Source organism: Arachis hypogaea, chromosome 12 (assembly GCF_003086295.3).
Source record: "Arachis hypogaea cultivar Tifrunner chromosome 12, arahy.Tifrunner.gnm2.J5K5, whole genome shotgun sequence".
NCBI classification, from domain to species: Eukaryota; Viridiplantae; Streptophyta; class Magnoliopsida; order Fabales; family Fabaceae; genus Arachis; species Arachis hypogaea.
Window position 1 is genome coordinate 41,097,994 of NC_092047.1, and position 26,868 is coordinate 41,124,861.

At 33.4% G+C, this 26,868-nt stretch overlaps 1 protein-coding gene across 1 annotated transcript; it reads left to right on the plus strand.

Moving 5' to 3' along the window:
* The first annotated feature begins 3,891 nt into the window (after positions 1–3,891).
* LOC112727344 (probable methyltransferase PMT3) lies at positions 3,892–16,624 on the plus strand. The gene is made up of 8 exons (XM_025777058.3): positions 3,892–4,066; positions 5,252–5,725; positions 12,543–12,707; positions 13,068–13,250; positions 13,659–14,253; positions 15,012–15,124; positions 15,216–15,436; positions 16,157–16,624. The coding sequence occupies exons 2-8, from the start codon at positions 5,453–5,455 to the stop codon at positions 16,467–16,469; spliced, it is 1,863 nt and encodes a 620-aa protein (XP_025632843.1). The 5' UTR covers positions 3,892–4,066; positions 5,252–5,452; the 3' UTR covers positions 16,470–16,624.
* Positions 16,625–26,868: the final 10,244 nt, after the last annotated feature.

A 26,868-nucleotide genomic window follows, 5' to 3' on the forward strand; every position in this document is an offset into this window, starting at 1 on the left:
GTCTTCTGCAATTTCTGCACGTGGCGCATGTCACGCGTACGCGTCAGGTATGCGCACGCGTCGATGGTCCTTTTCGCGTGTCACGCGTACGTGTCAGGTACGCCCACGCGTCTCTGTGCAAAGCTTCAATTCACGCGCACGCGTCAGGTACGCGCGCGTGTCGATCCTCGCTGGCCATCTCTTTTGTTTCTTGTGTTCCTTCCATTTTTTCAAACTTCCTTTCCATCCTCCAAGCCATTCCTGCCCTATAAAGCCTGAAAACACTTAACGCGTGGATCACGGCATCAAATGGTATAAAGAAGAATTAAAAATACACAATTTAAAGGCTTAGGAAGCAAGTTTTCAATCATAGAACAAAAATTGGAAAGGAATTGTAAAATCATGCAAATTGTATGAATAAGTGTGCAAAGACTTGATAAAAACCACTCTATTGAGCACAAGAAAAACTATAAAATAGTGGTTTATCAGTAACGTCAAAAGATCTTGTTCATCAAGGTACAGAAGGTTGCAGGAACATTGGTCAAGCCAAAAGGCATCACCAACCACTCATTCGATCCATACCTCGTGACACACGTGGTCTTAGGCTCATCATTATCAGCAATCCTCACTTGGTGATATCCTGACCTCAAATCCAGTTTTGAGAACCACTTGGCTCTACCAAGTTGATCAAACAAATCGGCTATCAAAAGAATAGGGTATTTGTTCTTGATGGTTACCTTGCTCGATAGTCGATGCATAGTCTCAATAAACCATTATGCTTCTTTTGGAACAAGGCTGGTGCGCCATAAGGTGCCTTCGATGGATGGATGAAGCCAGCATCTAGCAAATCCTTGAGTTTCTTCTTCAACTCCTCAAGTTCTGGCGGTGCCATCCTATAAGGTGCTGAGGCAGGCGGCTTTGCTCCTGACTCCAATTCAATCTTGTGGTCCACCTTCCTCCTAGGTGGTAGTTGTTTTGGCAACCCGGGAGGCATAACATCCTTATTTTCTTCAAGTACTTCCTTGATTTTGGGAGGAACGTCTTCTCTTTCAGATGTTGACTCCTCTTGTAATAGAGCCACATATATAATCTCTCCCTTCTTGAACCCTTTCTTGACTAGCATAGCAAAGAGCATCGGTGATCCTCCAACTTTAAAGACCGTAGGGACCAGGCATGGAGATCCTTTCTCCATGACACATACTTTGTCATAATATGGCATAGGTATTATATTTGCCTTCCTATTCAAATCAAGCTTGATGACTATTTTGAAATCGTCCATGGGTGCTACTGAGAAATCTACAAGATCCTTTTAAGAACCAAGAGTCATCTCAACCCCTTTTGCTACTCTCTTAAGGGGTTCACCCTTGGTATTCATGGGTTTGAACCAGCCATTCTTTTCAGTGATCTTCAACCCAAGCCTCCTTGCTTCATCAGGCGTGATGAAGTTGTGTGTAGCACCAGTGTCGATCATAGTCATGACGGATTTTTCATTGATAAAGGCTTTGACATACATCAAGCTTTTCTTTTCTGCAATGCTTGCTTCTTTTCCTTTCACAATATTCATGAGTTGGATAGATCCAACACACTCAGTTACTTGAGATTGACCCTCTCGTTCCTTGGCGATAGATGCTAGAGTCCCTAGCTTGGGTCAGTCCTTCATTTGGTGTGGTTCTTTGCACACGAAGCATCATCTTTTGGGCATGAAAGCCTTCTTATTTTCCTCGTACTCTTTCTTTGAAGAGTATTTCCCTTCCTTCTTGGTTGAGAAACTCTTCCCTTATCTCCCCCACCTTTAGTAGAACTAGGCTTGGAGGAAGACTTGGGTTTAGAGTCTCCCCTATGATATTCAGTGAGTGATTCGGCCCCCACGATGGCCTCATCGACATCCTTAACATTCCTTCTTTGTAGTTCTTGCTTTACCCAATGTTGGAGTCCATCAATGAAGAAGAACAATGCATCTTCTGATGTTAAGTTGGGGATTTAAAACGTGAGAGTAGTGAACTTCTTTACGTAGTCGCTAATCGTACTCTTGTGCTTCAACTCCCTCAACTTCTTCCTTGCTTCATAAACCACATTCTCAGGGAAGAATTGTCTTTTCAACTTCCTTTTAAAATCTTTCCATGTGGCTATGTTGCAAGTACCATTCTTCATATCATCGCATTTTCTTCTCCACTACAAAGTAGCATTATTAGAAAGGTAGAGAGCTGCAGTGCGTACCTTTATTGCTTCTTCGACCACCTCGTGGCCTTCAAAGTACCTCTCCATTTGCCATGGGAAGTTCTCCACCTCTCGAGCATCCCTCACGCCCTTGAACTCCTTTGGCTTTGGGAGATCAATCTTTGTCGTCTCCCTTATAATTGTTGGTCGAGATTTTACCTCCTCAAACCAAACTCGAACTTCCTCAAATAGTTTCAAGGAATTCTCAAACTTCTCTTTGATTTGGAGCATGCTTTCTTTGAAAGTATCTAGTTCTCCTAACACGTGAGTCTCGAGGGTCTCCTTATCATGTTCTATCCTTTGAAAACGCTCATCCATAGAGGACAGAACATTCTCCAACATAGAAACTCTCTCTTCTAAGAAGTTAGAGTCCTTATCTCTAGGCTCACTTGAAGAACGAGCCTTGTTGCCTCCCCATTAAGAAGGAATAGCATCCCTTCCCCTTTGAGACTCAACATGCTCCATGGTGATACTAGAAGCCATACCCACAAACCACTTGTACTCTCTCTCGAACCTTGCTCTGATGCCAAATTGTCACGGCCTTGGACACATTCCAACGCTACCATGTCGACACTCGAACTTACTCAACCTCTTAAGCTAAGACCAAGTCAGCCTAACCTTCAGTATTTAGCAAGAAAACTAAAAATACAAAAGAACACAACAGAAAGGAAGCTTTGGTGGAAAGAACACTTTATTACTCAAGTGTTTATTACAAATGACTCACACATGACTCACACTAACTCTCACCTCCTATTTATAGCCATCTACCTCCTCAATGGATGGTTAGGATTAAACCTAATCAACGGTCCAAATTAATCATCTAGAACCTTCATTACAAATATCTATCCTACCACAACTTTCTAAATACTTCTAAATTATTCCATACTACTCTTCATACTTCTATATACACACAGACTCTTCTAGATTACTCTATAACCTTCTAGAGTCTTCTAAAATCTTCTAGAGTATTTTGGAACCTTTTAGGATATTTTAGAACATTCCAGGACCATCTAGAGTATTCTCAAACACTCCAAAAAATTATACAAACACTATTAAATTTAATTTTCTAAAATTTACTGTAACATGTACGGTATGATAATATTTAGTTAATTTTAAAATATTATATATAAATAGAATAGTTTAAATGTTAGAAATAATTTAAAATTTATTCTAAATATTGATGATAAAAATGATATATATATATATATATATATATATATATATATATATATATATATATATATATATATATATATATATATTGATAGATGACATGTTTAAGAAATTTTAGACAGTTGACTTGCACATATCCAAATTTGAGATGATACCCTTTATTTATTTTAATTAAATTTTTTCTTCAAACTAAAAAAAAACCATATTATTTAGGCAGTTATATATATATATATTGATAGATGACATGTTTAAGAAATTTTAGACAGTTGACTTGCACATATCCAAATTTGAGATGATACCCTTTATTTATTTTAATTAAATTTTTTCTTCAAACTAAAAAAAAACCATATTATTTAGGCAGTAGGAGATAAAAAGTATGACTTTTTTTTTATGTGGAAAAAAAGTATATTTGTTAAAAGGAGAAAATAATTGCCTTATATTAACGAACTCAACAAGGAAAAGTGTGGTAATGACGACAACACATTAACTAGTGACTTAGTCTGTGTGTCACTTCCAAAAATAGGATGTCAAAACCAATTACTGAGATCTCATAACGATCAATCTCTCTCTCTCTCTCTCTCTCTCATCATCTTTTATCTTCATTTCTTGTAGGTTTTTTAAGTTTTATTTTTGTGAACCCCTGTACTCAAATCTTGCTTCGTATCTCACACCACTTATACGCTGATATATCAACACAGTAAGTTTTTTTCGTTCCTTTTTTTAATTGTTGTTTCGATTATTCCATAGTTTGTGATTGAATTGTTCGCGAGTCATGTTTTGATGGTTGACATTGTTGTCTTAAACTATTCCAGATTTGGGAGTCCCATTTAATTCTGTGGAACATATATATTTAAACTCATATTAATTATTATATGATTTAATAATATTCAATTTTTTAGGCAAAAGTTTTCAATTTTATATCAATACGTATCAAATAGCTACCTTTTTATCTTTCACGTAGTCTCTCTTGATGCATCAGTTTCACTTATTTGTTGTTAATTTTTTTTGTATAGCTTCATGGTTATTAGTTAGTGCAAAGCCTGTTGTGTGCTTTACAGCACTTATTTTTTCAAATGAAAAATAATAATTTTTTATCTTATATTTCTTTTTTATTGTTTGATAGGACATGTGGTACATAGAATTTGACTAAATTAAAATAGCTTGATTTACATTCTTTTTCACATGTTAGAAGTGCACTTGAACTAGACAAAAGATTATGAAAACTATGAAATCATGGATCTCTAGTGTTTTGGTAATTAATTGTCCTTTGTCTTTTTATTTATTTTTTTATTGTTCTACCTTGTTTGAATTTCTAGGCTGATTTAGCTGGAGCACATTATGCCTTTTAGTTATCTTTCTAATTTAGTAATATATATGCATTATTAAGAGTAGAACTAGCAATGATAAAGTTTGACTTCGCTTAACATTTTTTTTTTTTCTATAAATACCTCTTTATTTAGTTTGATAATTCATACATGCATGCCTAATAACATTGAATAGGGAGGTATTTATAGACACAAAAGCGAGGTTAAGTTAAAAAGAAAGTCAATCTTTATCACTGTTAGTTTTACTCTCAATATGCATTGCCCTACTTACGTCTCATCAAATTTTGACACAATAAAAAATAATTAAATGATTTTTATGTTTCAATCTGGATTAATTAAATAGTGTACTGCATGTCAATTTATGTACATATCAAAACGTTATATATATGTTTTTCACATAAAATATTTTACTTATGGCACGTCACGTACTAATTTCCATTCTGGAATATATTGCGTTCCATATATCTATGGATCTAAATTGATTTTTATTCTTTTTAGCTCTAAGAAATTTCTATATTCCATTTGTTGACACTTTTTTTTAATATATATATATGCAGGTGTCATCTTTGCAACTTTGAAGAACTTGGATTGCGTTTATTTATTTTGAAACACTAGAGAATGATCAAACAATGCTACTTTGGACGATGATGAACTTGGTACCACATATCAAGTGAAGTAAAATCTATGCTGTGATCATCATATTCAGTTTACAACAGTAACGACTGTGAAAAGCATAATTTAATTTTAAAGTGATAAATATGTCGAGGGGTAGATCTGAGGAATCACAAAAGAAGCGCTTAGTTGCTTCAGTTTGTGCTGTGGCATTCTTTCTGGGTTTTCTATATGTATACAGTGGATCCATCTTTGGTTCCCGGAATAGTGGTTCATCTGCACTTGATTATGGTAGCAGATCATTGAAAAGACTTGGAGCATCATATTTGGGTGCAGATGACACTGATAGCAAGCAAGACGTATCTTCATCAAGTTTTGCACAGGATGGGGACGATGATATTATCCCGAAAAGCTTCCCGGTAAATTTCTTTTATGCATTCTAAGATTCCATCATCACTTTCTCTGTTTTCTTCACTAATCTTATTGGTGGTGTGTATTAAATCCATCTACTAGCCCAAAATAGAAGTAATAAGGTTTTCAATCAGCCCACACAAGATAATCCAACAATAATGTGAAGATACTGTCTTACATTCTATACACAGAATGTTATTCACTCTTCTAGAAACAAATTCATTTATGATGACTCACTATTTATTAGAATTGTTAATGGTTAAAAATTAGGTTAGTAGTGATTAGATAATAATTATAATAGTGGTGTAGTATTTCTATATATAACTAGCTAGATGATACACAAAAAAAACAAGCTAACATTAAACTTAAATATATAATTATATATATTTTCACTTCTATCTCATCTCTTAAATTTTAATATGGTATCAAAAGTCCTTTGAGCTTTACTAATATCTATGGTGAAGATTGCTATCGTCAGTCATCTTCTTTTTCATCTTCTCTCTCTATCATGGAGGATCAGTCTCTTGACTTAGTACAAGACCGACCCTACCAATCCTATATTTATCACAGTGAAAATTCCACTTCTGTTTTAGTAATCCTTACAGGAAATAATTACCATTCTTGGTGTCAATCTTTTTCTATGGTCATTGTCTCTAAAAATAAACACGGATTCTTTACTGGTACCATCCCTCCTTCTTTACCAGATGAACCTCTTTATCTAATCTGGAAATGCTGCAACATTCTGGTTCTATCCTGACTCTTTAATTTACTATCACCTTTAATTATGCAAAGCATTATCTATTTCAACATAACCTCTGCTGTTTGGACTGATCTCAAAGAACACTTTTTTCACAGTAGTGATTTGCTTAGAATTGCAAAGTTACAAGAAGAGGTGTATGCACTCAAACAACAAAATTTCTCAGTTACAGACTTTTACACTTCATTGAGAACACTCTAGGAAGAGTTTGCCAGTTCACAGCCGCTTTCAATATGGGCTTACCCAGCAAAAAGCATCGATCCCAAGACTTTATTATTCGATTTTTCAAAGGTCTTGATGAAAGATTCTCTGTTGTTCGATCACATGTTCTCCTTCTGGATCCTCTACTGTTAGTGACTCGCGTGTTTGCATTAGTTATTCAACATGAACGCCAACTGCAAGCTCTATCTAGAATCTTGGATGAACGGCGTGTAATGGCTGCTGCTATTGATTTACGCTATCCTCCATCTGGCCACAGCGGTGGTCATTCATCATTTTTCTCTGGTGCAGGTTGCGACAGCGCTACCTCTCCCTCCAAACAATGTTCCTATCGTGGCCGGAATGGCCACACGGTGGATGTTTGCTACAACAAACATGGGTACCCATTAGGTCACCCACGTTTCCCAGGGAAGCCGTGCTTCAATAGTCCCTTCTCCTCCTCTATGAACGTCGTAGCCACTCTTTTGCCTCCTAATCCAGTTTTAGTGCCACTACCTTCATAGAATATCCTAATTTTAGGAGATATATATAGGGCAACCCAGCAGCAACACTCAGTTGAAGATCAGGTTATGTGCCTCTCTCCAGCCTAAAATCATTCCTTCATAAATTTTTTAAGAGAGCCGAAGCTTCAATTTCAGAATGCAAGAGCAGTGTTGGATTATCTCAAAGCCCAAATTTGGGTATTCCTTATTTTTGCTCTTCATACACTTTTTCTATTCTAAATAATTTTTCAAATCAACATATTTTTCTTGATACTTGAATCATTAATTCAGGTGTCATAAATCACATTATCTTAAATTTATCTTGGTTTTATTCTTATTCTAAAATCAATCCCATACTTGTTCATATGCCAAATGGTTCACAAGTTATTACTTCACATAAAGGAATTGTGAAATTTTTAACTTTATTAATTCTTCATGATGTTCGATTATAAATTTTAATTTTAATATTATTTCTATTTCGAAAATAACTTCCATGTTAAAATGTGAACTCACTTTTTCATGTTCATCATGCAAATTACAAAACAATAATTTGAGGATGATTGGTTTGGGTAATTTGAGAGAAGGATTATATATCCTTAACAAGTCCTTCACCACCAATAATGCATCCACTACACACTCCCTCGACACCATACAAGCCACTCCCATCACACCTTTAAGACTTTAAATTTATGGTATTTTTGTTTAGGATATCTTTCTAAAGAAGGACTTAATCTTTTACATAGACAATTTTCCTTTATTTCCACAATTGTGATCAAATTTGTGATATTTGTCATCTTTTTAAGTAAAAGAAATTTTCTTTTTCACAAAGTTTAAACAAATCTAATCATGCCTTTGATTTATTACAACTTGCTTGATATATGGGGTTCTTTTCGTCAAAATTCCAGTCACAATCATATATATTTTCTAACTATTTTTTATGATTTTAGTCGTTTTACATAGGTAATTCTTTTAAAATCAAAAGGAGAAGTTTAAAATCATGACAAAAATTTTATTGCATTAGTTGAAACGAAATTTAATTCCAAAGTCAAATGTATTCGTTTTGACAATGGTTCTGAATTTTTTCTAAATGATTTTTATGGTTTTAAAGGAATTATCCATCAACAAAGTTGTGTAGAAATTCCTCAACAAAATGGACGGATGGAATGTAAACATCAACATATTTCTATGATGCACGGATACTGACACGGACACGGGACACGACACGACACGGGACACGCCGACGCGTGAATTTTAAAATCTTATAAGACACGGGGACACGCATACATATAAAATATAAAGTCTTTTTTAGATAAACCGTAATGATATTTTGATATTTTATTGATATTAAAATATATTTTTTAATTTTTTAATTATTTTTAATGTCTTATTTTAATTATATCAAGTATGTAAAATATTTTTTGTTTTAATAAATAATATATATTGTATCTAAATTTTTTTTAAGAATATATGTTAAGAATAAGACTGGACACGCTGACACGTCATAATATTTAGATGTGTACAAGCGTGTCCGAAAAAGATTTTTTATTTTTTATTAAGACACAGCAGACACGCGTGTTAGACGAGTGTCAGAGAGTGTCGTGTCTGAAATGTGTCCGATACGCGGACACGACAACTCAACAAAGTGTCCGTACTTTATAGACATATTTTAAATGTGGCTCGTGCCCTCATATTTTAATCAAAATTACCTGCTTTTTTTTTTGTGCTATGCCATTAATCATGCGGTCTATTTAACTAATAAGATCCCTTCTTCCATCATAAATTTTAAAACACTTTTTGAAATTTTATTTTAACATTCACCAAATTATCATGACATTAAAATTTTTGGATTTTTATATTATGTTTCCACTCTCATAACAAATAGATCAAAATTATTTTGATCCAAGGACTAAAGAGGCCATTTTTATTGGTTTTAAAAATAGTTATAAAGGGTATATTATTTATACTTTAGATGATAAAAAGGATTGAAATTTTTAAAAAAGTTGTCCTTCATAAAATGATAATGTCATTAGTCCAAATAGTTTCCACTCTTGTTCCATCCAGCCTAACATATAACCACTAATATCCCATACAACAATAACTCAAACAATCTATAATCCATCAGCCTACCTATTGTGCCTCACCCACTTCTTATTGACCCAAACCCCCTTTCCACACTCCACGATACTTTTGTGCCTCTTTCGGCATCAAGAATGCGCCCTTCTTCACCATCTGCAACCTTTAGTCCCTTTCAATCTTTATCCTTTCAACCTTTATCCTTTCAACCTACCACTTCGAACACCATGCCTTCAATAGCACCATATAGTACTACCTCTCCCACCACACTACCTTCCCCTTTATCACCTTTGTCTTTTCACCCATCACTCACAATAATTCCCATACCCCTTCGCCATAGTCATCGAGACCGACGACCACCCTCACATTTTTTCGGTTACATCTGTGGCTCCTCTCTCACTTACGCAAATTCTTCATCTTTAGTGTGTCGATATTCCTTATCCTCTATTATGTCTCTGTTTTCTCTTTCTCCCTCTTACAAAAAATTTACTTTGTCACATTCTAAAATTGAGCCAAGGTCTTTTCAAAATGCTCGAAATGCTATGAAGAACGAGCTTGGTGCTCTTGAGTTGAACAAAACCTGATCTGTTATTGATTGTCCTGTTGGGATCGAGCCAATCGGCTGCCAATGGATATACCGCGTTGACCTGATGGTATTATTAAGAGGTACAAAGCCCGTCTTGTGCCAAAAGGATTTACACAAATTGAAGGGATTGATATCTTGGAAACATTCTCTCCAGTAGTGAAGCCTACAACTATTAGATTACTTCTGGCTTTGGCATCTATAAAGAATTGGCCATTCCATAGGCTTGACATGAATAATATTTTTTTACATGGGGACTTATCAGAGGATGTTTATATGGTCCTCCCTCCTGGTATTGCATCCAATTGCCCAAATAAGCGCGGCAAATTATTGAAATTGTTATATAATTTGCGTCAATCAAGTCGTATGTGGTATGAGAAGTTATCCAAACTTACTTTCTTATGGATACCACCAGCCTATCTCTGATTATAGCTTGTTTATTAAGATTTGTGGTGTTGACATATATATCTATTCTCTTAGTTTATGTTGATGATATTGTTTTAATTGAAAATTCTGTATTTAAAATGGCTACAATTAAATCTATTTTATATCAACATTTTAAAATCAAAGATTTGGACTTTTTAAAATATTTCTTAGGCATTGAGGTTGCTTAATCTATCCAAGGGATTTCTTTATCTCAACAGAAATATTGTGTTGATCTGTTAGAAGATTCTGGTTATTTGGGAGCTAAACCTACCTCTATTCCTATGATAGTGCCACACGGTTACACCAAGATAATAGTCCCCTGCTTGATGATTCTTTTTTTATAGACACTTTGTTGGTCGCCTCATTTATCTTACCACCACATGGTCAGATATTATGTATGCTATATAGCAAATAAGTCAATTCATGGCTTCTCTTACTCAAGCACATTTTTAGGCTGTCACTTGTGTATTGCGCTATTTGAAAGCCAGTCTAGAAAATGGTCTTTTCTTTCCAAGAGATTCCACCATTCAACTTTTGGGCTTTAGCAATTTTGAATGGACAGGATGCCCTGACACCCGTCACTCCTTGACCAGTTATGTTTCTTCTTAGGGAGGTCTTTGGTTTCTTAGAAGACTAAGAAACAGAATAATGTTGCTCGTTCATCTACCAAAGCTGAGTATCGTGCTCTTTCCAGCACAACTTGTGAGTTTTAAAAGTTAATTAACATGCTACAATTTCTTCACCTTGCACTCAAGAAACCTCCAGTTTTTTAGTGTGACAATCAGAGTGCTCTTCACATTGCAACCAATCCCATTTTTCATGAAAGGATAAAACATTTGGAGGTTGAAGTGATGAAACTTCTCCCTGTTTATTCTTCAGGACAACTGGCTGACATTTTCACAAAACCACTATCTCCTCATCCTTTCATCTCAACCTTTCCAAGCTTAGTATTTTGGATATTTTTCATCCTATAGCTTGCGGCGCATATTAAATTCATTTACTATTTCAACCCAAAATAGAAAAATAAAGTTTTCAATCAGCCCACAAGATGATCCAATAATAATATGAAGATGTTGTCTTACATTCTATACACATTATTATTCACTCTTCTAGAAATAAATTCATTTATGATGACTCACTATTTATTAGAGTGAAAATGTTTGGTAGCCAAAGAAAATTAGCCAAAAACAACCATAATTTGACTTATTTTAGCATTTATTAATTATTGCGACAATTAATGAATGCTAAATAAGGCAAGTTCTGGCTGTATTTTTTGTCTCCCTAGCATTACCCTTATTAGAGTTGGTAATGGTTAGATAATAATTATTGGGGTTATAATAGTGGTGTAGTATTTTTATATATAACTAGCTAGATGATACACATAAGAGCAAGTTAACATTAAACTTCAATATATATATTTTCACTTCTATGTCCTCTCTTGAATTTTAATAGTATGATCCTAATGTGGTGCTCTATGCCTCAATTGCTTCACTTAGCAATGAAGCATAATTTTAAAGCCTCAACACCCCATTCACCAAAATATTTTATTCTTCTTTATCCCTTGTACATTCTTGTTACATTTTTTTCTACAGGTATATTTTTTAACGAATTTGCCTAAATTCCTTATAAAATTGCACTTTTGATTTATTTTCTATTTTTACTTGTATTTTGTATTTTTTTCTTATCTTGATAATAATATCTTTTTCTGCTTCTAAAGTATTTAAGGTGGTATTTAGCATTTTTCAAGCAATCTGCAACATAAGTAAGGATAAAAATTTTAATTATCTAACTAACGTCAAATTATATATATACCACTTAAGCAAAATTAGTTAGTGCTATATGAACAAATTTTGTTTTAGTCATCCGGTCGATGAGTCTATCTAAGTTGGCTCAATAATTCACTAGTCTAAAACTATTCCAATAAACAAAATTCATTCACACAAAAGAGGAAGATAGAAAAACATTAAGGGAGAAACAAGGCAATGAAAAACAAATAACATAAACTCTACTAACAAAACATGAGAATAACTGAACTTAGTTGAAAATGGTTACTAAAAAAATTAATTCAACTAACATTTTTGTATTATTGTACTATATTATTTTAATTAACCGTCCACCCTATAAAATAGATTCACCATCCAGCCTATAAAAGGTTAACTATATATATGTATGTGTGTTCGTGCATGAGAGCCATTATTATTTAATTATGCATATTGTCCAAATGAGCGAAACTTTAGAATATAATCAATGTCACTAATAAATTTGCAATGCTTTTATTTTTGAAGGTTTGCGATGATCGTCATTCAGAGTTGATTCCCTGCTTGGATAGAAATTTTATATATCAAATGAGATTGAAATTGGACCTTTCTTTGATGGAACACTATGAGAGACATTGTCCTCCCCAAGAAAGGCGATTTAATTGTTTGATTCCACCTCCACGTGGATACAAGGTAAGATAAGTTAAGTTTAGATAAGATATTATTTCTAAAATAAATGAACAAAATTATATATGAAAGAGTTTGGAATGGGCTAAAATACACACAAAATCATAAATATTAAAATACATTTGAAAGATTATTTTTTATGGACAAAAATATCATGTCATTAATAAATTTGTAAAATTTGGGATGTACTTTTGTCTATCAAAATCAATATGTTAAGTATACTATTTTGATATTTATGAACTTTGATGTGTGTGTTTTTGTCCATTCAAAATTCTTTTATGAGTATTTTTGTCTATTTACACTTGTATTAGCATATTACTTGCTATACATTGAAATTAAACATTTTTGTAGTCTTTGATGTCATAGGTTCCAATTAAGTGGCCACAGAGTAGAGATGAGGTTTGGAAAGTAAATATACCACATACTCACCTTGCACATGAGAAATCTGACCAGAATTGGATGATTGTAAAAGGTCAAAAGATAGTGTTTCCGGGAGGAGGAACTCATTTTCATCATGGAGCTGATAAGTACATTGCACATATGGCAAATGTAAGGTTTCTATTGTCTTTACTATTATTTATACACAACAAAGTGAGATTAAATGTGCATTATGTTTTTTTAAACAGGTTTTCTTTCTTTTTTTATTAGCCTTATACTCAAATTTTTTCTTTTGTGGTCTAACAAAAATTGAATTCTAGATACATTATGTCATAAAAGCTCTAATATTCCAAAAGTTTAAACTGATAGAAAGAAACACATGAATAGTTATATTTCTAACAAATTTTAATGTAATTGAATTGATTTTGGACATCTAAATAATAAAAATACTATTTTTCTCTATACCAAACAATTTTATTTGATTTGTAACTCAATTCACTGCAAATAATTTCCAAATTATTTTGGTTCTAAATATGATTTTCTATATCCATTCTAAAAACCAATTGCTCTTATTTGCAGATGCTCAACTTTTCAAATGACAATCTCAATAACGATGGAAATCTACGCACAATTCTTGATGTTGGTTGTGGTGTTGCAAGTTTTGGCGGGTATCTTCTAGGATCTAACATCATTGCAATGTCATTGGCACCCAACGACGTACATCAAAATCAAATTCAATTCGCCTTAGAAAGAGGAATACCTGCCTATCTTGCTGTCTTGGGAACAAAGAGGCTCCCTTACCCAAGCAGATCTTTCGAACTGGCGCATTGTTCACGCTGTCGAATCGATTGGCTCCAAAGAGACGGAATACTACTTCTTGAGCTGGATCGGTTGCTTAGGCCAGGAGGCTATTTTGCATACTCTTCTCCAGAAGCATATGCTCAAGATGAAGAGGACTTGAGGATATGGAGGGAAATGAGTGCCCTTGTAGGACGTATGTGTTGGAAGGTTGCTGCAAAGAAGGACCAAACTGTCATTTGGCAAAAACCTTTGACGAATGATTGTTATATGGAAAGGGAACCGGATACCCATCCTCCTTTGTGCCAGTCAGATGATGACCCAAATGCAGTTTGGGGTGTTAATATGGAAGCTTGCATAACACCTTACTCTGAACGTAAGTACATTTTTCTTGCAACTTAGAGTTTAAGTATCACATATATATCAAATTAAATGCATATTAATAAAGATAATAATTTTTTTCTTATTAAAGAATAACAAGTAAAATAAATTGGATTTAATTTTTATAATGTTTTTCGCAAGCATATCAGTTAATATATTCTTAGCTAAAGTAATTAGTTTTATACTTACTATATGCTAATTATAGAAAATAGGTTAAATTATTTTGTTAGTCGCTATAATTTTTTTAAATTTAAGATTACATTTTGGTATTTTAAAAGTTTTCAATTGGATTTTTGTATTAGTTTTAAATTTGTAATTAGATCTTTTTTAACCGTAAACGTTAAGAAAAAGATTTTATTCATCTTTTACCATTAACCAATATGTCTCAACATATTCTACTAAGTTTAATATTTTTTAAACAGCAAGAATGTAATTGCAGATTTAAAATTATTTTAGGGATTTAATTAAAAACTTTTAAAAAGTGTATAGACTAAATTATAAATTTAGTAAAACTATAAAAACTAATATAATAATTTAACCTAGAAAATATACATGTAATTGCAACCACATTTAAATCATGCAATATGAGTCCTAAGTAACTAAACCTACTAGCAAGTTTCTCCCTCTCAACAAGATTTAACTGATATTGAAAACAAATCTTGAAATTTCAATTAAGCTTTAGCTACATATACCAGAGTAATGCATGGGCACAAGAAATATTACCAACTAAAATTTTTTGGGTTTTATCATCAGATGACAACAGAGCCAAAGGTAGTGAATTAGCTCCATGGCCTGAAAGATTAACCAGTCCCCCTCCTAGGTTAGCTGATTTGGGCTATTCCAGTGACATGTTTGAAAAGGACATGGTAATAAAAGTTTAAACTTATTTGTTGTTTCTTCTTTGCTTATACAATTAGAAAAATAATTGTTCTCTTAACTTAATTTCATTTGGTACAGGAAACATGGCAAAGAAGAGTTGATCATTACTGGAGTCTTTTTGGTCCAAAAGTCACATCAAGCACTATAAGGAATGTGATGGATATGAAAGCAAACATGGGTTCCTTTGCCGCTGCTCTTAGAAGTAAGGATGTTTGGGTGATGAATGTTGTACCCCATGACGGACCAAGCACTCTTAGGATTGTATATGACAGGGGTCTCATAGGATCTACCCATGACTGGTATTCAACTCAATCTATTTTACTAAAATATAAATATATGACACTTTTGATGTTTCATATGCATTTGAATCATACATATAGGGTGCATTTGTTTATAAGTATAAGACACAAAAATAAAAAAAAATCATATTTGATAGATAAATATGGATATAGATATTATATCAAGATACTGAATTAATATATTTTGTATCTATCTTAATAGGAAGGACATAAAAACACTAATAAGAGACATAACTTATTTTTTTTTTTTTTTTTACTATCCCTATCAATTTTTTCATAATTACTTTTCTTCATTATTATATTTTTTTTCTTTTAAATTTTTGTGTGAGGATAAAAATAGAGTAAATTGAACTTTCATAATTATTCTATCTTATATTTAGTTAACAAATAAAATATAAAAATAATAATTTTTTATGTCTTTATTTTTTATGTCATATTTTTTGTGTTTTATTTTGTTTTAGTTTCAAAACCAAAGAAAGCATACAGGCCCTTTTAGTCTTAATTCACATATACTTGATTTGCTTAATGTACCCATTGAGTAGCCATCTTGAGCCGTTTATTTTGTTTTGTGAATGTTATACAAAGTGGAGAAATAGGTTATTATACTCAATCAAGAATTTGATTAAAACTAAATAAGCAAGATTTAATTTATTTCTCAAAATTTATGTTTGGAAGTGATTGACTAAATTAAAATTTTTGTAAAAAAATGCATTCTAATAGGTGTGAAGCATTTTCAACATACCCTCGGACTTATGATTTACTTCATGCTTGGACGGTGTTCTCTGATTTGGAGAAGCGAGATTGTAGTCCAGAGGATCTTTTAATCGAGATGGACCGCATGCTTCGACCAACCGGTTTTATTATCATCCACGATAAACAACTTGTGATTGATTTTGTGAAGAAGTACCTTACAGCATTACACTGGGAAGCAATTGCAACTGCAGATTCCAACTCTGACGATGGCAACGAAGTAATTCTCGTTATCCAAAAGAAATTATGGTTGACAACTGGGAGTGTTGATACAGATCAATAGGATAATCATATGCCTTTTATGTTTCATTTTTTATCTCTCTTTTCTGTTATCTTTTCCTGATAGGGATCAAAACCGTGCATGTATGCCCCTAGTGTTGAATGCATTGAACAACTTTGAGTTTTTTAGCATTACATAATTCTTACATTGTTTTCTTATCTCTCTTCTTTTTCTTCCTTTTGATTTCTTTCATTCATCTTGTGGTGGTATTATGTTACATGGCATAGTAGCTATGATGCTTCTTAGGCTCTTTACTTCTGTATCACATAAACTTTTCAATAGTTAACACAAAATACAGTTAGGAGTTAGGACTTGTCACTCATATATAGCATAAGCTATGTCCAGTGATTACGACTTCGACTTAGAAGGAGAAAACCGCAAACTTTTAAGATTGATGTTTTTCTAACAAATACATGAATATGTGTGTTTGCTAAACAAAATCTTCTTACATTTTAAAGAATGTCGCTTCAAAAGAAAATAACAGACCGCCATTTTGACATATGAAAGATTTTGATTTCAACAAATAGTCTCTTGAACTAAAAAGACACATATGACTCTTATGTTTGAACTTTGAAAACTTAACCAAATATAATAGCAGATTTTTTATTCACAAATACAGTTTTTATAAATGAAATTAAAGCTGCATGATATGATGGTTATTGTGTTGGTGGTTATGATGGCTATATAACTTAGTAATATTAAAAAAGTGTCAATAAAATTAAGGTAATATTTTTTAATTATTTAAAAACACTTTTAATTTGAAAAAGAGCAAAAATGTTATTAAAATTAGAGTCATTATAGTCACCATAATATTAATCATATATATATATATATATATATATATATATATATATATATATATATATATATATATAATCATCATATATATAGTCATCATATATATGGTAAATTTCATCATATAGATGTGAGTGGTAAGAGGACACAACTGCTTTTCTTAAATTTAAGGACTATTTTTTTAAAATTGGAATGTCTCTAGAACCAAAATAGTAGTTTTTCCATAAATAGTTAAATACTATAGATTATGTTTGGTATGTGTAACTTGACACACACTTTACCTCTAAGTTATAGTATTTAATCAACAAAAATATTAGGCTATCAAACAATTTTGTGACCAAATCCAACCAAATTACCACATGCATGCTTCTTTTTTTTCTTTGTACGTATTGATATCTAAATTTGTGCGGATAGAAACACATTATTTTCTACTATATGATCCTATTCACTGTAAAATAAATTAACATTAATCACTAACAATAGCAACCATTTGATGATGCCACATTATTTTATAGCAAATCATGCCAATAATAAAACCACTAAAATCTAACTCTTTTAATGGTTTTGTCTCTAGATTTTCCTGGATTCTCCTCTACATCCAGCTATTAGACTGTATAATTTGTAGGAGATAAAGGAGAAGAGGAAGTCAAACAATGTGTTGTGAAAGATGTGCTTATATTCAACATGCTATTTAGCATACATACCAGCAGCAACATATAATAGCCATTTGACAACTAAATTATAAATACATACAATGTAGTTAGTACTATGCCATTTCTTAAGACACATAGGTTGCTAGCGGCATATTTAAGCACATACAAAATATTATTGTATATAATGTATACACGTTATTGCATATATTATATTTTCTAAAATAGATTAGAATCAGCTTAGCAATCTCTAAAAATTTTGCTACACATAAATAACTAGGATCCCTAGAAATTAACCTACATTTCATTAGCGAATGATTTTTGTAATTTTATCTATATATTAAATACATAGTCCAGCAAAAGGAAGATAGTTGTTTTCCAATTGGAAACCAAGTTTTGTTACAAAAATTTAATAGCCATACATTATTCTCAACACTCCTCCTGAGAAGACAATTTTCTAAATTTTATGCTTACTGCAAATGGAGTCCTCACAAAGAGAAAAACTTAAACGAACTCTTGCATGAAGTTGATAAGTTAAATGATATTAGATGTAAAATTCAGATAAATAATAAATAATTAATTAATAAATTAAAATGAGCTAAAAAGGTTAAAAAATTTAAAAATTATAATTTAAAAATTTATCGGTGAAAATTTAACTTAGAAAATTAATTGGATCATGAAAATATAAATAATTGTGAAAAAACATGTACCGACATTATAATTAACTATATAAGTTTGAGTTTGCCTGTTACTGCGTATGAGAAAACTAAAACTATAGAAATAATTAAAAAATATTTAGAATACAAACCGGAACACTTATTTTAAAGATTTTGGTCTTAGGTGGGACCAATGGACGAAAGGACAAAAATACCTCTCACCCATTTGATATAAAAATGTGACTTACCCCCATTTCACACGAAAATCACTTTTCATTCACTAAATAGAGAGAGAAGCTCGAGAGAAGAGAGGGAGAAGTGAACTAAGCCCTAGTCACTATTTACCCACACATTTAAATCTACTTTTCTCTCAAATTGTAGCTCTGATTGAAGACTCGTTTGCGGCCATGTGTTCATTTGTGGTGAGTAATCCCGAGAACCCAACTCTATTTCTCAATTTATTACTGATTTTACGTTTTGGTAGTTGAGGTATTGAAAAATTATGATTTTGATGCTTTCAGGGAAGTTCAAGCACAATTTCTAACGGAGTTTTGACCCATAATTATGTGGAGCTTGTAAGAAAATTTAATCTCTCCATTATCTCCAAATTTGAGTAAAAATCCTAGTGTAAATATTTGATAATTGATGTAATTAGATTGAAATGGAGTATCTTGAATGCTTAGGTTGATTTGGTGCAAATTTGGGTGGGATTGAGTGAGGCTTGGTTGGGTTGATTAAAGCTTGGGTGTCATCGGAGAGGAGATTCAAAGGATTTAAAAACTGCCATCAACAAAGATATGAGTTTTAGTTTCGGGTATACATTATGTAACGCTATGTAAAAACCTAGGATAGGTGACCCTGGTTAGTGATGAATTGGAATAATTGATGTGGTTGATATTGATAGTTTAGTGTGAATAATTAATGTTGGCTGATGGTTGAATGATGATTTGTTGTGGCATGATTTTTGAGAATTTAAGTATTGTCGTTTGATTGCCTATTACAGCTATTGATATGAAAATTGGGTCGGAGGTCGTGTTTAGGTGAGTTGCACCCATATTAAATAAGTTTTTGGGTCGGAGATCGTGATTGGGTAAGTTGCACCTTCGGTAAGTCTGGCGGGATTGATTTGAGTCATATGAATTGTGGAAGTGTGTGAATTTGACTGATTAATGGTTATTGAGTGAAATTGTGGCCGGAGGCCTTAATTGAATGAACTATGTATTTTGGTATATTTTTGAGGTTGAATGATTGTCAATGAAATAGAAAATTAAATTGTTGATTGGATGTTTGTGTTGAATGATGGTTAGAAGTGTTATTGAGGTATGAGATTGACTTGGATGAGTGATTGTTAAAATTTATTTGTTAATGGGAAATAAAATGATCTTAGAAATTGAGATTTAGATTTGGTAATGAATTGAGTGTTGGGTGACTTGATGGAAAGTAAATGACGATTGAGGTTTGGTTTATGTTGGTGTTAAAAGAGGTGGATTTGAGAAAATAATAAAAATGAATTATGCAGAAGTTTTTGGTAAAAAGTGATTTTTAGCCAACTTCAACGGGTCATAACTTGGCGCTCGGGTCTTGAATTAAAATTGGTAATAAGTACTTTAAAACCGTCTAAGAATGGAGAAAAAATGATTTTTGCAACGAAAGTTATGAATGTTTGAAAATGGGTGTTGAAAATTAAATTATGTAGAGTTTGCAGTGTTTTTGGCAAAGGTAGGTCCTGCGTGTATGCATGCATGGTGCATACGTATGATCCTGGATTTGCACGTACGGATGAGCGTCATGTACGCACGAGTTGAATTCCTTGCACGAACCGAGTCAGGTTCCGCTCGTACGCACAAGGTGTGCGTACGCACCACTGATGTGTGAGCATTATTAGTATCTTTTCTACATGTTTTTTATGGCATTCTGTTGATATTTTATAGGATTTTAGTGGATTAGGCCCATTGGATGCTACTTTGAGTTTTTGTGACTTTTGATTGATTTTAGGTTGCATTCGGATGAAGAATTGGTGAAAAAGGCATCAAGAAGCAAAGAGGACCATGCGTACGCATCATTGGAGCAGAAAGGGAAGTCATGCGTACACATGTGCTGTGCGTACGCACAACTGCAAGGGCTTAACTAGGCCAATTCTCCTCGGGATAGGTGGAGTTAAACACCACGACCCATCGTTTAGCACCGGGAGTTTCGTAACTTGTGCCCTTCTTCTGGACAATGGGTGCTAAACGGCCACTCACTAGCATTTAGCGCTGAGGCCCTTTTTGTGAGAGCAAGGCTTACGAATTGGTGGATGCTAAACGCCTAGTCATCCGTGTTTAGCACCAATAATGGGAATCACAATGGGGGCCACACGTTTGTAATGCATCAACGGAAGCATATCTTTTGATTTTGTGAATCAAACAAATTAGAAAAGATCTTTTAGGGTTTTATTGAAGTTTTAAATCAAGTTTGATTAGGACCATAAGTAGGATTGAGATCCGCCCACGCCAGGACCTCTCTTCTCCTAATTTAATTTCGCACTTTTACACTTTTTTCTCTACTAGGGTTTTCTACACCATGAGCAACTAAACCTCCATTGTTAAGGTTAGGAGCTCTGTTTACTTGAATGGATTGATAATTATTTGTTCTTCTACTCTGGAATAATGCATTGATTATTGCTTAAGAATTGGTTTTGTTCTTCACCCTACGGATTAGTGATTATTGGAAAATAACTCTAATCAAACTTTAATTGTACTTGAGTCTTGGAAAAGTTATATCATTAGAATTAAATTTGAAACCAATTTCTCACAACTCATTAATTGTCTGGGTTAGTGTGGTACATGACATATAACTGCATTAATTTTGGGTTTTTAGGATTTGTGTGGCTTGTAAATCAGAAATTGAACTTAACCCTCAAATACAATTGGTTGATCAAGGAATTGACGGTTGGTTGGATTAGAGGAGATTGGATTGCCTAGGAATAGGAATTTAACCACTTGGAGTTTTCCATAAACATAATAAGTGCTTGATCAAGGTAGTTGACATTGAATATTAATCTAGACCTTTAAACATCTCCAAAGCCTTAACTCAGTTCTAATACCATTTCCTTAATCGTTCATTGTCTGCTTTCTTACTTTACTATCTTTTATGCCTTTCAACAATCACAATTCTTATTTCAACTTGTATAACTAGCACAACTAGTCAATCATTACTTGCTTAGTCTATTAATCCTCGTGAGATTGACACTCGCTCACTGTGAGTTATTACTTGGTACGACCTGGTGCACTTGCCGGTAAGTTGTGGATTATAATTTCGCATCAAGTTTTTGGCGCCGTTGTCGGGGATTAACTGTGACTAACAATTGCCAGTTGAATAGTTGCCTAGATTAGACCTTTTTCTTTGTTTTATTTTAGTTTAGTTGCTAATTTTTATTTTCATTCCTCTTAAATTTTTGTTCCTTTCAGTTTTATTTTCCTTTAAATTTTTGCCCCCTTTATCTTTGTTATTCTAATTCTTTTTCTTTTATTTTCGTGTGCTTCACTGGGGTTTTCTTTATTGTGATGTCGAGAATCCCACTTTGCTTTCTTTCTAGTTGTTTATGCAGAGAAACAGGACGAAGAACCTCTTCTGTACGATCTTGAGATTGAAAGGACTCTTTGGAAGCAAAGGAAATAAGCTAGAACTCAGGAAGTTCAAGAGATCTTCGGGGACGAGTCCGAAGAGGAAGTTGAACTCAGTATAGCTGATAATACTGAGAATCTTGTGGTCAATAACTCCAACTACACCCCACCTACTAGAAGAACTTTGGGGTCATATACAAATCTGAATCCTGGGAGTTTTGTGGGAAGTATTATGTAACACCCTACCACACAGAGCCTTATGCTTAAGTCATAAAGCAGAGGTGGCGAGGTATTACGACTCCTAAAAGTAAAATACGTACATAAATATAGTAGAAAGAATTCATATCTAGGAGCCTTGAAGAATAAGTTAAACAAAAGTGAAAACATAATATCGTGTCACACTCACAAGGTTATTCGTAAAATGGATAAGTCTTTAGTCCTTTCTAACTCATTATTCTTTATTTTTTTGCCTCATTATCATTGAGTTAGGATGGGACCAAATGCTCTCATGCTTATCACTAATCTTGTTTGTGTCAATTCCTATTTGAACTTGATGATTCCGAGTTTTCTCTTCATACCATTTACTTATGCTTTGATTTTTCTCTTGCATCAAGTGTTAGTTGATATGCCCTTTGCTTATATTGCTTTTTCACTTACATGTGTAGCTACCATGTAGTTGAGAACCCTACTCTTATTTGGCATTAGCCCCCACCTATATTCTATTTGCTTTAATATCTTTGTTGTGGGCTTAATTTTCTTTCTATTTCTCTCCTTTTAGGCTAGCCACCAAGAAGGGGAAAGGAAAAGCTTCTAAATGGGGCGACAAACAACTTCCTCCGCATAACCTTTTGAAGGAGCTCATCAGTTGTAGCAGCCTGTCCACCTTGCTCATCTTTGCATGCATCGAGGACGGTGCAATCTTTAAGTGTGGAGAAGTCGAGGACCGACCTCCGTGGGCAACTACTTCCTTTTCCAACACCAATTCTTAATCTTCTTTGTTAGCTAGTTGTTGCATTGTATGATAGATTGCATGTTAGTTAGAATCTGTACATATTTTACCACTTCTTTCTTGTTAGGACTACTTGGTTAGAGTAATGATTTCTTTTCCAAGAAAACTGTTTTAAGGTATAATACCAATTTTATTAAATTTTTTTTTGTGTGAACTTGCTTGAAGAATTAATTTTGGAACATGATTTTTGAGCTAAGAACACATAAGCATGTGAGTTTTGAGCCTAATTGTGTGGTTACATCATATAACCATTATTTTCCATTCTTGTGTGTATTATTCTCTTTCTATGATTGTAATCCTTGATTTGCTTGATTCTTTATGTCCATTACTTCGTGTATGAATGCATTTATATGATTGAGGCTCTCATTTCAAATAGCTCACTTGCCCAAATGACCTTACCCTTTTATCCACCTTTGTTAGCCAACTTTGAGCCTATGCTAAACCCATTTGTTCTTAATTTTAGCGCATCAATACCCCTAAGTGAAAAATAATAAATGTCCTTAATTTGGATCTTTGATTAGCTTACGCTAGTGAGAGTGTTTATCATTTAAGTGTGGGAAAGCTTGGGAACATTGGTTGAGGTAAAAGTGTATTTTTGTATTTTTGTTGAAGATATTGGGAATTGGGTACATACTCATGCATTAAATATGTAAAACCATATGCATTAATACGTTTGTATATACTTTAGTGAAAAGAATATGATAAAGAAAAAGGAAAATAAGAAGAAAAAAATATATAAAAGAAAAAGAAAAAGAGAAAAAGAAAAGTAATAAAAAGGGGACAAAAATTCTCCAAGGCAAAGTAATAATAATAATGCATATGGAATGTGAATTAAAGAAAATGCATGAGTATGTGAAAAAAAAAGTGGGAATTATGGGTAGCTAGGTATTGTATTAGAATTGTATAGGTTGTTATGTGTGTTGGGTGAGAGTTTATGTTAATCAAAGATTCAAATTTCAAGCTACCTTGACCATATGCATCCCTACCTTTACCCTAGCCCCATTACAACCTAAAGATAAGTCCTCATGATAAACGTATGTATGCATTGAATAACTATTGATTGTTAGATGAAAGACAAATCATAGAAAGCATTATTAGAAGAGAATTGAGTGAATCAATCCTATACACTTGAGCGACTAGAGCGGATACACTTCCGGTGAGGGTTCGATGCTCAATTCCCTATTCCCTGCTTTCACGAGCTTTCTTCTTGTAAGTCTACTTGTACTTTATTTTGAGATTTGAATTGGTAAAATTCATGAATCATCATGCTATGTGAGCCCTACATGCTTATATATGTTCTTGGAGATTGATTCATTTTTAACCAAGTAAGTAGAAACATTTTACATCTAGTTGCATTTATGTAGATAGATTGTATTAAATAAATGTTCATACTCTCTTTTCTTGTCCTTCTTTATTCTTAGCATGAGGACATGTTTGGTTTAATTGTGGGGAGGTTTTATAAACCCCAATTTTGTGGTTTATCTTGTGTTGAATTTAGGAAATTTTATTCACTAAAATAGCATGGCTTTGTAAACTCTCCCTAATTTGTGCTTAAGAGTGAAAATATGCTTTTTAGGCCTTAAAATTGTTAAATTTAATTCACTTTAATTCCATTCGATACCTTGATATGTTTGTTTGAGTGATTTAAGGTTTTGAAGGCAAGAATGACTTGAAAGAAATGGAAGAAAAGCATGCAAAGTGGGAGAACTCATGAAGAAATGAAGGAATTGCTAAACTATCAATCCTGACCTCTTTGTACAAAATCGACCATAACTTAAGCTACAGAGGTCCAAATGAGGCGGTTTTAGTTGAGTTGGAAAGCTAACATCCGAGGCTTCAAAATGATATCCAATTTGCCATATTTTCCTTGCAGTTAGGTGATGCGTACGTGTCGCCCATGCGTGCGCGTCGCAGGATCAGCGTGACTTACTTAAAGGCAACACGTGATCAGCGATTTCTGAAGCATTTTGGACCCAATCCAACCCATTTCTGATGCTATTGAACCAGGGATTGAAGGGGGAATGAACCAAGTAGTCATAGTTTAGTTTTTATCATGTTTTAGGTTAGAATTCTAGAGAGAGAAGTTCTCCCATCTCTCTAGAATTTAAGGTAGTTTAGGTCAAATTTTCTTAGATCCAAGTTTTAATTCTTGTTTTTAGTTCAACTCTCTTTATATTTTATTTTTCTTTTGTCTCAATCTTCTTAGTTTTCTTTATTAATTTCCTTATTTTGCCATTTTTAATTTCATGAACTCTTGTTGGATTTTTATTTTCTTTTAATGCAATTTTATGTTTCCATGTCTTTTCATGTTTATCTTAATTGCTATTGTTGATTTCTTGTTTATGTTAGTTATGGATTTCATTAATTCTTGCATTTTGTGATGTTTACTTTTATTGCACTCTAGGTGTTTAATAAAATATTTTCACTAGTTTTAGAGTAGTTTTCTATACTCTTGGCCAAGGCTAAGAGAATTGGGTGACCTTAAGTCATTGGGTCTCATTGAATTGGTGATTTGAGAACCCTTAGTGGTCAATTTGATACCCATTAATGCTAGCCTACTACTAAGTCAATTAGTAGCTAGGTTGGGACTTATGAGTTGATATTGATCAAGCCTATTTGACTTACTTCAAGCACAGAAGTAGACTTGATGGGTTGGTCCTTCATAATTGTCAATATATGGTTTGTAGACAAAGATGGTGATCTCAATTTCCAAGCCTTAGCCAAGAGTTCTTTTTGGCATTTAATTTCTATTTTTGTTACTTTAGTTACCATTCATTTAATTCCTTGCATGCTTATTTACTTTCTTGCTATTTACATTTCTTGTCAATCACCAAATCAAACCCCCTTGTTCCTTCATAGCCAATAATTGAGTACTTCATTCAATTTCTTGTGAGATGACCCGTGGTTTAAATACTCTCAGTTTTTATTGGGGTTTGTACTTGTGACAAACAAAATTAAACTTTGATTGAAGGTTGTTTGTTGGTTGGGAACTATACTTGCAACGGAATTATTTGTGTGAAATTCTTAACCTACGATAACCCTACATCAGCCACCTTGACACAAGCTTCACTCAAAAAGTCCAACTTAAGAACTTTAAACCAAAGTGCTAGGTGGGAGGCACCTCACCATGGTAACACCCTTCTAACTCCTCTTTCCTTTTAGATTTTGTTCATTGAATTTTGCTTCCATTGGTTAGTGTTAGTTTAATTGGACCCTAGGCTTAATTTAGTTGTATTTTAGTTTCGATCATGTATTTTTGATGAATAATATGTTTTGGGGTTGAAAACCTTTGATTGATATCATATTTGGTGCCTTAGAGGCACTAAAATTTTTGCAGAAATAGAGCATTGTGCATACGCACAGACCTATGCGTATGCACACTTTCCCTAGTTTTTGACATATGTTCGTACGCACCAACCTGTGCGTATGCACACCCCATAGCAACCCAACCCTTTTTCATCCCTGTGTGTACGCACACTCATGTGCGCACACACACTTCCCCCTTTTGTCTTAAAAAAAGTCTTTTGTGCGTACGCACTCAATTGTGCGCACGCATACTGCTCAATTCCCTCTCTGCTCAAGGCTCTCGCACACCCTTGTGCGTCCGCATACCTCCATTTTCCCCTAGTGTGCATACGAACACATGTATGTGCGTATGCACAAATGCTGTTTTGGGCATACTTTTGA